This window comes from Danio aesculapii, chromosome 24, assembly GCF_903798145.1.
Source record: "Danio aesculapii chromosome 24, fDanAes4.1, whole genome shotgun sequence".
Taxonomy (NCBI): Eukaryota; Metazoa; Chordata; class Actinopteri; order Cypriniformes; family Danionidae; genus Danio; species Danio aesculapii.
Window position 1 is genome coordinate 20,198,938 of NC_079458.1, and position 16,080 is coordinate 20,215,017.

General features: G+C 33.7%; 1 protein-coding gene across 1 annotated transcript; it reads right to left on the reverse strand.

The window, feature by feature from the left end:
* Nucleotides 1-1,005: 1,005 nt before the first annotated feature.
* atp6v1ab (ATPase H+ transporting V1 subunit Ab) lies at nt 1,006-15,748 on the reverse strand. Its single transcript, XM_056450874.1, is given in 16 exon segments — nt 1,006-1,643; nt 3,297-3,468; nt 3,543-3,600; nt 3,603-3,636; nt 5,429-5,632; nt 6,868-6,931; nt 7,580-7,694; nt 7,777-7,899; nt 9,116-9,224; nt 9,312-9,474; nt 11,418-11,569; nt 11,662-11,799; nt 12,645-12,859; nt 13,412-13,540; nt 14,218-14,310; nt 15,650-15,748. Coding segments are annotated over 15 exon segments (1,851 nt in total). The 5' UTR covers nt 14,300-14,310; nt 15,650-15,748; the 3' UTR covers nt 1,006-1,550.
* Between the last annotated feature and the right edge of the window lie 332 nt (nt 15,749-16,080).

Consider the following 16,080-nt stretch of genomic DNA (forward strand, 5'->3'; position numbering starts at 1 on the left):
TCTAGGGTTTCAAAGAGAAAATATGCAGTGAGCGGCAGTTCTGTGGGCACAAATGTCTTGTTGATGCCAGAGGTCAGATGAGAATGGCCAGACTGGTTCAAGCTGATAGAACGGCAACAGTAACTCAAATAACTACTCGTTACAACTGAGGTATGCAAAGGAGCATCTCTGAATGCACAACATGTCCAACCTTGAGGCAGATGGGCAACAGCGGCAGAAGATCACACCGAGTGCTACTCCTGTCAACTAACAACAGGCAACTGAGGCTAAAATTCACACAGGCTCACCAAAATTGGACAATAAAAGATTGGAAAAAACGTTGCCTGGTCTGATGAGTCTCGATTTCTGCTGCGACATTTGGATGGTAGGGTCAGAATTTGGCGTCAACAACATGAAAGTATTGATCCATCCTGCCTTGTATCAATGGTTCAGGCTGGTGGTGGTAGTGTAATAGTGTGGGGAATATTGTCTTGGCACACTTTGGGCCCATTAATACCAATTGAGCATAGTGTCAACGTCACAGCCTACCTGAGTATTGTTGCTGACCATGTCCATCTCTTTAGGATCACAGTCTACCCATATTCTGATGGCTACTTCCAGCAGGATAATACACCATGTCATAAAGCGCAAATCATCTCAGACTGGTTTCTTGAACATGACAATGAGTTCACTGTACTCAAATGGCCTCCACAGTCACCAGATCTCAATCCAATAGAGCACCTTTGGGATGTGGTGGAATGGGAGATTTGCATCATGCATGTGCAACCAACAAATCTGCAGCAACTGTGTGATGCTGACATGTCAATATGGACCAAAATCTCTGAGGAATATTTTCAGTAACTTGTTGAATCTATTCCACGAAGGATTAAGGCAGCTCTGAAGGCAAAAGTAGGTCCAACCTAGTACTAATAAGGTGTACATAATAAAGTGACTGGTGAGTGTATAGTCACAATTCAGAAGTCACTAATAATTATAACTTAAGTCAAAAATAAGTCACAATACTAGTAAAGTAAACCATATTTATTTCTGTTTTTCCACGACTCAGACACATTTTCAAGTGAGCAATGAAGAGCAAGTGTACTGCATCTTCAACGAAATGTACAGGACAATACTGCAATAAACAGCCGTACCAAAAAAAACAACACATATTTGTATACATAATTATATTGGCAACCATTGGAACTGTAAATATGCTAGCAGTAAATATAGTCAACTTCTGAAGTCTTTCAATCTTCTGTACAGATAAAAATAGAACAATAATTACATCAAGTCATTCAACAACATCTATATTTACGGACATGATGGTCTGTAAAATGTAAAGGGCAGAGCAGAGGCTTTGAAGAGGATAATAGAGATTGCACATATTCACAAATGCATTTACATGTACAAAAGAAATGGTATTTGGAGACACACACTAAAACAGCACAAGATGAATACAAAGCAGTGGAATGTAGTATATGGAGGTAAAGGACAGGGCTGTGTATGCGTGTGAGAGACAGAAGGGTGGTTTCTGCTGCCCTGCCCTGAGAATGATGGTTAAGACGTGGCTCTCAGTCTTCCAGTGTACGAAAAGCATTTTGCATGTCTTCGTGGAGCTGAGCGTAATCAGCTTTAATCTTCTCCTCACCCTCTTTCACAGGGTCCTGAAATGTAGTTAAAAAATTAAATAAAAAAAACGTCATTGGGATAACGAGATATCCCAAAGTGGGATGAAAATGGGAAATGGGTTAAAATTACTCGTCTTTTATTCAAGTATGTATTGTTAATGCAGGAGAGCAGAAAGTATTTTTATGTACATTTTATATTTATTATTTGGTATAAAAAATAAAAATGTAAACACTTTAAACACAATATTTTTATACATTTCAAAATGTATACTTGTAGTTTAAAGCAGTGGTTCCCTGGGTGGGGGTTGTGAGACAAGGGGGGGGGGGGGGGGTCGCTTGGTGATTTCCAAAAATGTCATATATGTTATTAAACTATTAGAATTACCATATTTTATCCATAACCTACAGAAGATAAAAATTGTATTTAATAGTTACATAAAATAACAACATGCAAATAAAAAGCCTCTAGCCTTTCAATTCTCTTTCCATTGGATTGTGACTGCTGGGGTTATTACGCTAGATTAATGACACAGCAATAATGTTAGTTGCAGCAGATTAATTTTTATGGCACAATGTTAAACCTTGACATCTTTACGGCACTCTTGTACATTAAAAATAACGGCCACGACTAAACAGAGCCCCGAATGGTGGTCTCCAAAATCAAACCAAGAATAATATTGTGCTGTAAACATTGTGCTCACCATTCTCATTAAATGAGGTTAATATTAAATGAAACAAATGAATAAGTACTATAAAAAATGATATGGTTATCAGACTGTTGCTCTTTTTTTGTGTTGTCAATACGGACAACACAAAAATTGTTTATATAGTTTCTATTGGTGTGTGTGCACCATTGTGTGCAATGTTTGTATGTTCATAACCACCTCCAAGGATAATGAGGGTCGCAAGTCACTGGAATTGTTATTTTGTGGGTTGCAAGCTGAAAAGTTTGGGAACCCCCAGTTTAAGTATTGATAGCAGAGAGTATTTTAAAACTATTTTATCATATCAAAATATTCAAATTAATATGTAAATTACTTTGTAAAATTAATTACAACTATTTAAATATTCAAGAAGTATTAGGGAAAATAAATGACAGTTTAAAAAAATAATACAAATACTTTTTAAAGGTATTAACATTATTAAAATTGCCACATATAACAAGTATCTTTAAATCACTTTCAAAAATTATACTAAGAGATAATATTAAACCTAAATATTATTAAATTATGCTTTTTGTATTTTTACATGAAATATGAGTAACTGCAAGTTAAGTGTAAAAAAATATTATAGTAGATTAAATAACTTTATATTCATTCATTCATTTTCTTTGTGGCTCAGTCCCTTTATTAATCTGGGGTCGCCGCAGCAGAATGAACCGCCAACTTATCCAGCATATGTTTTACGCAGCGAATGCCCTTCCAGCTGCAACCCATCACTAGGAATAAAATTATTTTATATTTTTCAATAAAAACATTTCTATGAAAAAAAAACAAATAAGACATATCTCCAGCACTGTAAATTAAACTTCACTGTTTGGCTCCTGATGCCTGAATAATCAGCAAAAAAAGAGGAACTATATATTGACAAGATAAGATAATGAAAGCTATAATAAACCAAGTGGACATGACATTCTGCTTACAATAAATGCAAGGTGATTTGAATTCACAGAAGACTCAAAGTCTGTACCTTAAACTTCATGGAGCTGATCCTGTACAGGATTTCTCCCATGTGCTCTCTGATCATGGCCCAGGTGATCCTATTGTCGCTCTGTGCCGTGGTCTCTACGGCATGACGAGCCATATCATAAAACGCAATCATGTTGGACAAGACGCCCACCGTCTTATAGAACGGACAGAACCTGAAAATGAATGTTTCAGTTTCATTGCACAAATAACTGAACGATCAACAGTTTACACAGGACATGTGCGCTACCTGTCATACGGTGTGTATCCGTTTTGCTGCAAGAAATCATCCTTGATCAGCTTGGCAACTCCAGGGTGATCTTATCCGTTTCAGCCAATGATGCCTTAAAATTCATATTCAAAACATGTTTTACTACTTTAGAACAATCATGTAAGGTGAGAAACTGCAGGCAAAAATATGTCAATTTTGAGATTTTTTTGTCTAATGGTAAGAAAAAGTGCTTGTAGGACTTTCCAGTATGTGTCACTATTGTTTGCATATGTATATTATAAGTGATAGATGTTCTTATGTTCCGGGTTATGTGAAAAAGTGTGTATATTACCATGTTATTTTAAATGCAGGCACATTATGTTGCATTTCACATACGTCATAATTCTAGGTTGCAGATCTGTGTCTGTGTGTGTGTCAAGACGCAAGAGTCATTTTCCTTTTCTCTCAGTCTGTTATTGCTGGGGGCTGGTACGCTTGCCGGTTTATAAACTAGCAACTGTTTAATTAGACGAAGAAGAACATCAAAGTATTGATAGACTAGTGTAGTGTTAGTATTCTGGCGGCCTAGTTTGTGGATGAACATTGTGTATGTGTACGCAATAAAAGTTTAAAAGTGGCTTAAGTTGTATCCACCGTACTTGCCCTGAAACCATTCCAGTGGGGAGTTTATTGAGTTACAGCATGTAATAAAAACTGGACAGTGCTTATATTCCCACTCTTAATCCAGTTGTTTCTGTACATTTAATTTACAATACATATTTTTAAAGGTCTTTTATTCAAAATGAGTTTTTTATTTCCTCCTTCTCCTGAGACATACATCTCCACTTACATACACGCTTATATATGAAATAGTACCTTCATACACACTTTAGTCATATCCATATTCTTAAGATTTACACAGAGAGATGCGTTCATAAAAAATTTGCCTAATTGTATTTAATTATACAAAAATACACATATTTTCTGTTTCTTTAGAGAATTCGCTGAATTATGGAGTGATGAAAAGAAATGCAATCCCCTCTGTATTTAAAAAAATCTATTTTAGTTTATTTCATGCTTATTTTTAGCATTTTGAAATATTCCAAAAAAATTATTGTATTTAAATAACTTACAACTATTTAAAAGTATTTTAAAATAAATTCCATACATTAAACAAAAAACAATACAAAAAATTCCAAATAAAATGTCAATTAAAATGTTATTCACATTAATTTCATTGTAATTTAAAAAATTATCTTAACAAGGACCTATTATAGCCCTTTTTACAAGATTTTAAAATAAGTCTTTGATGCCCCTAGTGTGTGTTTGTGAAGTTTCAGCTCCAAATACCACACAAATAATGCTTTATAACTCTCTGAAACTGCCCCTTTTAGGCTTTTATTCTAATTGTGCCATTTTGGTGACTGTCGCTTTAAATTCAAATTAGTTGTTGCTTTGTTGAAAAGAGGGCGGAGCTTCAAACACCTGTGTGTCAGCATCAGCTTCAAAATCAGGACAAAAGTCCTTTGCTAATTGGGCAGAGTCACTAATGGGCGGGGCTTTCCCCCTCTGGTATCCAGTACAAAAATCTGACAACAAATTTGACTCTAATATGTCACAAAAGAAACTTATTTTAAGCTGATTTCAACCAAAGTTGTGTGTGTGTGTGTGTGTGTGTGTGTGTGTGTGTGTGTGTGTGTGTGTGTGTGTGTGATAGAATGCATGCAAGTTAATTAATTTGATTATAAAATACCTAATTTGCATAATTAAACTTTTTCTTAACATTTGCTATTTTTAATGTAATGTTATTAGTAATAACTGTTATTTTATTACCTTATTCATCTGCAGTGTTAAGGTTTTACAGTTTTAATACTAACAAAACAAATGAGTACACACAACAAACACACATTAATCTACAATCTCACCTTCCCCACGAGCTGCACAATCTCAGCCAGGTCCTCTTCTTCCTGCAGGATCTCTTTGGCTTTGGTGCGCAGCGGCACAAACTCAGGGAAGTGTTTGTCGTAATACTCATCCAGCGCTCGAGTGTACTTACTGTAACTGATCAGCCAGTTCACTGAGGGGAAGTGTTTCCTCTGAGCCAGCTTTTTGTCCAGACCCCAAAACACCTGGATGGGACAAAGACAGAGAATTAAAAGTAACCAAAAAAAAGTTAAATTGGTTCCCACAGACAAAAAACAAAACATAATTCTTTTTAAAGAAACAAAATCTATTAATCTATTTTCCCCATACCAATTCTGGGTTCCAAATTTTCTTGCCATTAAAAAAATTACAGTAATAAATAAAGTTTTATTTTTATTCTGGACAGAAATTAAAAACTGTAAATTTCACAATTCCGGACTTATATCTTACAATTCAAAATTTACATCTCATAATTATGCTATTTTATCTCACATTTTGGTATTGACAAGTAACAATTCCATGTTTATGAATCACAATCCTTACTTAACTCAAGACTTTTTTGTTCTTACAATTCAGTTTCTCTTTCCCAAATCCAGTTTTATAACTTGCAGATCTGACAATTGTGAATTCAGAGTTTATATACAGTTGAAGTCAGAATTATTAGCCTCCCATTGAATTTTTCAAATATTTCCTAAATTATGTTGAACAGAGCAGGAACATTTTCACAGTATGTCTGATAATATTTTTTCTTCTGGTTTGTTTTATTTCGGCTAGAATAAAAGCAGTTTTTAATTTTTTAAAAACCATTTAAGGTCAAAATTATTAGCCCCTTTAAGCTATTTTTTTTTCCCGATTGTCTACAGAACAAACCACTGACATCCAATAACTTGCCTAATTACTCTAACCTGCCTAGTTAACCTAATTAACCTAGCTAAGCCTTTAAATGTCACTTTAAGCTGTATAGAAGTGTCTTGAAATATATCTAGTCGAATATTATTTACTGTCATCATGACAAAGATCAAATAAATCAGTTATTAGAAATGAATTATTAAAACTAGTATGTTTTGAAATGTGTTGAAAAAATCTTCTCCCGTTAAACAGAAATTGGGGAAAAAATAATCAGGGGGCAAATCATTTTGACTTCAACCGTATATCTCTCGTTTGTAAGTTTGTCTTGCAATTGTTTTTTTTCCTCAGTATTGTAAGATTTAATCTTGCATAATAAAGAGTTGCAAATTTAGAGTTCAAAAACTAAAAACAAATGTAAGTTTCTCAGGGGAAAAAAAATCTGAATAGTGACAATATTGACGAAAAAAAAATGTACAATTATTTTTTATTCCTTAACAGTAACCAGCTTCCCTAGTTTCCCCCTGGAAGAACAATAAATAATGATGTTCTACTACAATGGTCGCAGATTGAAATGAGGGAAATCTACACTCACTTGTACAATACCAAGAGTAGCAGATGTCACAGGATCTGAGAAATCACCACCAGGGGGAGACACACTGCCATTAAAACAAAAGCAGATCATTACATGAACGTAATAATGCAACATTTTTTAACGCTAGGTGTGATTTTGACAAGTACGATGCCATCCTGGATTAACATCTAAGCTGATCCTGGAACATCATTCCTGTTAAAATATCCAATTCATACCCAATCACTAGCCCTAAACCTAACTGTAAATTATACTCAAAATCAGAGGGGACTTTTAGTTGGATAACAATGATGTAAAAGCTTGTAATCCTAACTGTAAGCCAAAACATAACAAACTATAAATGTATGTCTTTAATTTGACTGGCTGGTTGGAACATTGTTCCAGGATCAATATAGAGTCAAGACTGAAATGATTCAAGTTTTTGTTCAAATGTAAATAGAAGCGGTGACATTTTTTTTTCCACAATGATGCTTCTTGTACATCTTCTTATTATCTTTTGGGAGAAGCCCATGTCTTTTCTGGTCTAAAAAACCTTGCTGGTTGAATAAAAGTAACTTTAAATCAGAATTTGCCAGGGGAATGAATCATTTCAGGCTTGACTGTAGATGACGATTCAGAAACTCAATTTATTAAAACACAATCAAACAAAATAACATTACCAACAACCAAATTATAGAGTAAAATCAATAAACATAATGAAAGTAGCTTTACTTACGCTCCCACAATGCTCACACTGCCCTCTCTCTCTGGGTTCCCTAGACATTTAACTCTTCCGGCACGCTCATAAAATGAAGCCAGACGTGCTCCAAGATATGCAGGATAACCGCTGTCTGTGATTAGGAGCACACATAGACAGAAATGTAGATTCTATTTTATAATTCATGATATTTACCGTTTGCAGAACACACGTACCAGCAGGCATCTCAGCCAGACGACCAGAGATCTCTCTTAAAGCCTCTGCCCATCGAGATGTAGAGTCAGCCATCATGCTCACATTGTAGCCCATGTCTCTGAAATACTCAGACAGTGTGATTCCTGGATGATGTAAACAATTGTTAATGACTGATGAATATACCACGCCGCTAGATTCATATTCCTTATGCGCTACCTGTCAAAAATTTAAGAATTGTAAGAATTTTAAAAGACTATTCTGCTCAAGATATTTCAGTTGTGAAATATTATTATAATTTAATATAACTGTTTGCTCTTATTGATAGTGATTGAGAATTTACTATATCGCTGTGATTTAAAGCAGAATTTTTAGCATCATTACTCCAGTCTTCAGTGTCATTTAATCCTTCACAAAGCATTCTAATATGATGATTCATGTTCAAGAAACATTTATTATTATAATGGGTGTTGAAAACTGGAGCTGCTTCATATTTATGTAATACAGTATCATTCAAAAGTACAATTCAAAATGTCTTTACTTTCATTCATCAAGGACACATTATATTGCTCAAGAGTAATAGATAAATAAATAATATTTGATATATTCGAATTTAATAATAAAAGATTTTAAGAATTTTAAGAATTTAAGATTATGTTTTTTTTATTGTGTTATTTTAACACATTTGTTTTAATAATAATGCATCATTAATGTTTACACAAAACTTAATAGTAACAAATTAATTCAACACTGATAATTATAAGAATTACTGTTAATGACTGACTACCAATGACAACTGATCACAATTGAAGAGCAAATTAGCATATTATAATGATTTCTGAAGGATCATGTGACACTGAAGACTGGAATGATTCAGATTTCAATCAGAGGAATCAGTTAAATTATTTCAAATCCAATAAAAGACAATAATTATTTTAAATTGTAATAATACTTCACAATTTTACAGTTTTAATGTCCTTTCAATCACATAAAATCAGCCAAATTGAGCAAACATCTTTAAAAAAAACTAAAATAAAGGGATAGTTCACTGAAAAATGAAAATTCTGTCATTTACTCACCCATTACTTGCTTCAAAGCGTTATGAGTTCAAACACAAAAGAAGATATTTTGAAAAATGTTGGAAAACGGTAACCACTGACTTCCATATTATTTGTTTGTTCTACTACGGAAGTCAATGGCTACAGCATTCTTCAAAATATCTTCTTTTGTGTTCAGAAAGGTTTGGAACCACTTGAGGGATAGTAAATATTAAGTAAATTTGTATTTTTTAGTAAACTATCCCTTTAAATCTTACTGATCCCAAACATATGATCTACAATTCATATGAGGTCTTCAACAAACCCGTGTATATAGACGCTTCTCTGGCAGCCACAGGCATGTTGGATGTGTTTGCAACCAAAGCTGTTCTCTTCATGATGCTCTCCACCTTACCACCCACTTCCATGGTCAGCTATAGGGCAAGAGAACTGTCAATCACTCCAGCACCAATCAGAGTTCGAGCTGCTGGTTTAATGATAACTGAAGCTACCATACCCACCTCAGGGAAATCTCGGAGTACTTCAGACATTTCATTTCCTCGTTCTCCACAGCCCACATAGATGATGACATCACTGTTGGAGTACTTCGACAGAGACTGAGAAATTACGGTTTTACCACATCCGAAAGCACCAGGGATGGCTGTGGTTCCTCCTTGCACACATCTGGTGAAACAAAAAATAAAACATAAAATAGCTGTAGAAGTATCAGATGTTTACAGAACTGTTCAAAGGTTTAAAGGTCAGTATTTTTTAATGGCTTATTTAGAAACAATGCATTAAAGGTGCAGTAGGTGATCTGCCACAATGATAACCGGATAGCATAATATGTTTGAAACACAGTCCCTCCCCTGCCATCCAAATCCATGCGCTCCTCAAAAATGACAGACAACCCTCTCTCATGTGCTGTCCTATAGCAACTCTGCTTAGTGCTTGGCCAGTGGCATGCAGGAATTACACTTATTACTAAGCCATACTTACATGCTATTTCAAACCGAATATTCAAAGTAACATGTTAAACAATATAGGGAGTGCGTCACAGGTTGTCATTGTTCAAAAATGAACCAATGCGATGTGAATATTAAACCAACTTCGGCTCAATAAAGCAGGCTAGACAGAACAGCGCTATTTACTTATGTTTTGTTGTTAAACTAAATAAAAATCTACATTATTAGTGCTGTTAAAGGTCCCTTATAAAACTGAAAATAGTCAAATCAATCTTTCGCTGTGAGATTACAGTGGCTGAACAACACTTCTGTGCATATAACCCATTTGTAACAACACAATCCACATAAGCTTTGCGTAACTAAAATAGTCTTAAAGCATAACATTACCTGTCGAAAAGAAATACTTCAGCAACGGTGTGATCCTTCCTCCAGCGTGCTAAAGTAACTCCAATATTGATTCAGGATTTTAAAAAGTTTTGATTGGCCGTTTGTTTTGCTCTTTCTTTCTCTCGTGTGCAGGTGAACATGTGTGCCAGCCAAATGGCGAATCTGTGTGAACGGCTGCTAATGTTCAAATCTACATTTGCTGACAGACAGTTTGGACTACATATCAGAATTATAGGAACTGTCAGACCGTCAAAATTTATTGGGTGAACTTTTTTTAGTTTTATGCCTTCCTCAGAATATAAATATAAATACTTATAAATAAATTTAGATCATTTACTTCAATCATTACCATTGTAATGTGAAGAGACTCTCAACCAGGACAACAAAAAATGTTTCTGAAGACAATCACCTACTGCACCTTTAACTAAATAATAATAATATAATAAACTGTTAAACATTTGCAAGGTTACAAAAAAAATAATTCAATAATAATTAAAATTCAAATAAATAATTAACTTTTTATTCATCAAAGATGAATAAAAGTAAATATTTCAGATTATTGAGTTACATTTTACTAAATAAAAAAACTCTAAGCTTTTGAAAATTATACCTATTATAAATGGAGAAAATAAAACTAAAATAATGTCAAAAAAAGTATGAATATATTGAATATTAAAACAAAAATATTTTCAATCATAATGTAATTTAAAAGCATCTCATATACAATTTCAGAAAATTACCGTGGTGTTAAGATATATGGTAACACTTTATTTTTACATTTGTCCTTGTTAAGTTACATCTATTAACTTTAGTAATAGTAATAGTAAATTATTCAAGATTAAATGCAATAAACTTAAAACATATCCGATTATAATCCTACAACATATTACGCAAGTACATGTTTTTGACTGATATTGACTTTTGCCACTTTATAGATATTTCAATGTTGTTCATTAAAATTACTCAAAACAATTGCACCCATAAAAAGGACACTATAAAATAAAGTGTAATCAAAATGTATATATTTATTTATACATTATTTAACTGCTCTCATGATTTAAAATTATGAAAAATAACTTTCATTATTAAATATTAATATTCTGGGGGGGATCATATGAGGAAAATTTGGCTTTAGATATTAATCATTTGTCTAATATGCGTAATTTAAAGGTCAAAATATATACATAAAAAATTACTTTGTGAACCAGCATTACTATTATGAATAACCTGGATTTATTTATATAATATGGAAGTATTTCAGACAGCATGACTCACGGAAAGAGGGCGTCCAGGACTCTCTGTCCAGTCAACAGAGGGTGATTTGCAGGAAGTTTTTCTGTGACGGGACGCACCTGACGTACCGGCCACACCTGCACCATAGTGAACTTCTCTTTCACCCCCTCAAACTCCAGCTCCAACACCACATCCTAACAAACACATACACAAACATTGAATTCTACATCACGGTAATGTTTATTTTCCTTTATTTTGGAAAATATTTGCATGTTATCGGCCTCACCGAGACATCATAGTTTCCAGGTGGTGCGACGTATGTGACAGTTCCTCTGCTCCTCGGTGGTAACATGATTTTGTGCTTAATGAGAGAGTTTTCTAACACGTTCCCATAAATATCACCTCCAGTAATGTGACTGCCAACCTGGACACATCAAAAATTAATTCAAATCACTTTATCCTTTGACTAATCATCTGATTGCTTTTGTTATTGTGTTGGTGTTATTTTAAAGAGCTTATTTCAGAAATTGTTAAGTGTAATGTTGAGCTGCCTAAATTTAATTTAGATAGTGGAAACAATTGATTTGGTAAGCACCCTAATTATTTTTAATTTAAATAAAAGAACCAAAAGCTCTTTAACATTATTACAAGCATTAATTACAATAAAACTAAATTTGAACATCAACAATTCAATGTCTTTAAGGAACACTTTTTTGGAAATAGACTCATTTTACAAGTCACTTAGAGTTAAACAGCTGAGTTTTACCATTTTTAAAGTCATTCAGCCAATCTCTGAGTCTGCAGGTGGACTTTTAGCTTAGCTTAGCATAAATCATTGCATCAGATTAGACCCTTAGCATCTCACTCAAAAATTTTAAAAAGGCCTTACGATAATTTTCCTAGTTAAAGCTATGGTGCATCAAAAAAGTCACTTAATCATTACACCAGAATGAAAGTATAGTTCCTAGCCATATTGACCTAGAAAATTGCAGCTTTTCATTTTCCGTCGGTCTTATTACATGATGCAACTACAGAAGAACCATGCTTTAAATAGGAAAATTAACAAAACTCTTTTTTTTTGGAGTGAGATGCTAGTGGTCTAATCTGATTCAATGATTTATGCTAAGCTAAGCTAAAAGTGCTCCTGCCAGACTTAGAGATCAGTTGAATGGATTTAAAATTGGTAAATCTGTTTATCTATGGTGACTTGCAAAAGACTTTTACTTTAAAAATGTAGTGTTCCTTTAACTAGAAATGAATCTCACTTACACGCAAACTCTTTGCTGGAGTGAACTCCCATTTGAGATCACGGTTAAGAGCACCAATGTTGACTCCTCTGGGAATGTAGATGCTTTGAGTGAGGTCGTTGATGTCTTTAAGGGGACGCTGAATACCGTCAAAGATGGAGCCCATGATTCCTGGCCCTAACTCCACAGAGAGGGGCTTCCCTGTGCGCAGGACAGGGTCTCCGACCGATACACCAGCTGATGAGAGCTCAGGACAACCACAACACTGTTTGACAGATTCTACATACAGAGCATCAGCTATAGCAACGATTTACCTTTTTCTGGCTCCAGTTTGAGGAACTTCTATTAAAATTAACTGAAACTAATTAATTGAAACTAATAATTAATTTTAAACATTAAGGTTGTGCTACAAATAATCCATATAACTGAGGAAGACGTACGCTTGGCTTTGTGCTTTATCCGCATTGAAAGTAACATCTGTATCAAGCATATCTGTGGCCAATGCCCTTTTAGATTTCCTTTGTTTTGTTTTTTGTTCCTCCAGAGTATTTTCTCTTTGCATTCCCCATTCATTTTGAGTTTTATGGTCTGCTAAAATAATTTGTTAATTATAACAAGTTGCCTTTTGACATTTGATGGGAAAACTGTCACCTCATTTTACCCAGTTTTTTAAAAACACTTCACTGATTGTTTAGTTTATTGGAAGATACTCTCATCATTTACAAAAAGCAATATGCAGGAAAAAGGTGGATAGATTTGTGTCCTATACTGAGGTAATAAATAGGATACATGTCTCCTCATAGACCTGAATTGTGGCCATATCACCCTCCAGTCTAATAATCTCTCCCACAAGCTCACTGTGACCCACTCGCACCAGCTCGTACATAGCAGCTCCTGCCATACTGGAGGCTGTCACCACTGTAACACAAGTAGAGGACAATTATGGTGACAATCAGCAGAACCTGTACAATGAATGACCTGTGGAGACTCAACCCTAACCCTAAGAAATGCTGACTTTAAAAAAACATTATAATAAAAATTAAGCTTAAAAAAACATCAGAAGTGACGTATTAATCCATCCAACTAAACCAAAATTAAAATGTTAAAATAAACAAATAATTAAATCTGGTGACAGTCATTAAAAAATAATTAAAGAGAAAAAAAAAGAAACAAAATATGCAAAAACAAAAACCTTTACTGCATAAAAATAAACACTCTGGCAACATATTATCCCAATAAAATTAAACAACAATACTGAATAAAATGCAAAGATTGTAATGAACTTAATAAAAACCTAACCTGGAAAAATTATGGTCACATTAAGAAAAAAAATCTTAAATTTAATTAAAATATATATATTTTTAAATATTAAAAATAAAAAAATATTAAGATTAACTAAAAATAATCAACAGCTCTGGTCACATATTAAAGAAAAAAAGGAAAAAGATAAGAAATAAAAAAAAGAAAACAAAACAATATAGAAAAACTAAATTAAAAGCTTTGAATATTAAAAACATAAAATAAAAAACTGTTTAAAAAATGATGGTAACCTATTAATTTAAATAAAATATTGGGACATTTTAATTTGTACTAACCAGGTCCAGATACACCATGCACATATCCAAATTGTCCCTCCCGCTCCTCATCTCGGATCTTGGCCAACTTGGAGAAGTCCATTTTGAATGTGTCTGATATGAAATTATACAAAAAGTGGAAAGGTAATACTTATTATCATTTGGATTACTTTCTGTACTTAATACTACACTTCCTAGATCTATAAGCTCCACGTGGTTGTTGTGCTTTATCCCTATTCCTATATAGTGGTATAAATATAGCTTAATTTAAAATTATGTTTCTATTACATGTTCAGTTTATACATTAATATATATAAATATATATAAACTGCAAAAGGGAAACCAAATGTTTAACAACAAATTTATATTATAAAGCATTCTGTACAAGTCTAACATGAAACTCGGTCACATGACCAACAGCACATGACACTGACTGACTATAAAAAAAAAAGAAATCATGCTGAGGAAGTGGGAAAACAGTTGAGTAAATGTGGAAAACATTGTGTTTTGTAGTCCCCATTTAAATAAAAAATTTGATCATCAAATCATTTAAAGTTAACAGACAACTAATTAGCCTACAAATCCTAGAATAAAACGCATGACGTTGACAATATCATACATAAAAATAGCCATCTAGATACTGGTTATTAAAAGCCTCATGAGGAACCAGTGGTACTTCCATGTTTTTGTCAATTTATCACATGATGCACCGATGAGATTTTTGATTATTAGGGACAACTGGTTTATTTAGAGTAAAACTTCTATTTGAGTGTTAGTTTATAGAACATTTTAGCACATGTAGCCAGCAAACCTAGCGTGTTGTTGTTAATTGGAAAACAGCAGATAATATTCTAAGCGAGCAACCACATATCTCAGTGCCCAAATATAATCTTTTCAAAGTCAAAGACGACATGATTAAACATGAAATAATTTTAAACATATTCTTTCGGTGTAATTAAAGATGTTTTAATGCTTGCCGCTTTAGGAGATCGATCTCTGAAGAGATGCTGCATGATCACATGATCGCGATGCTGCGATAGAATTTGACCTTTGCTGAAATCTTTGCTCGTTTTTCGTATCCCGTTAGTAAAGCGATTCATCACATAGACTTGTAAGCATTTCAAATCACTTTACATACAATATATTTAAATATTTCAGCATTCGTAGTTAGATTATTCCCAGTGCAACAATAAAAAACACACATGTAACGTTAAGCAAACAGAATGTGCTGCATACTGAGGCGAAGCGGACATTTCGACGGCACATGACACATTAAACACTATATACATAAGCATAGTGTGCTGTTTTATGAATGTTATGGATTATGAATAACTGCAAAGAGAATCTGGGAAAATCCTAAAGCCATATTTTCTGGCTGGTTAATCTAAATGTACATTTCTGCAATAGCGCAGCAGCGTGAAAATGTTTATGTTGTCCAAAAACGAGTAAATACCTCAGATGATGAGACAGTCTTGGTCCTTTAGTGAGATGAGACGTGAGCAGCAATGAAAAGTCAGCTGACTTCATTCAGTCCAGTCCAGTTGTGAGATGACGTCACAGCAAGTCTCCCTCTGCAGGGTCAAAGGTCAACTGCGCGTGCGTTCAACTCTACATCGCCCCCCAACGTGTGTGGAAAATCAGTGTTGTGAATGTGGTTGAGCATTTCTGTATGCATTAATCCCATCTTTGTTATTAACCAGTACTACGCCCAAATAATTAGATTTTTTTTTCTTTATATTTCTCATATTTACACATTTTTAAATACTAATTGATTTTTTTATTCTCAAAATAGATTTTTAAAAATGTAAACAAAAAAATAAAGGACACGGTAAGCATGTATTAAAGTAATTTAGCAGAGATACAGTTTTTTTAAGGAGGACGAAA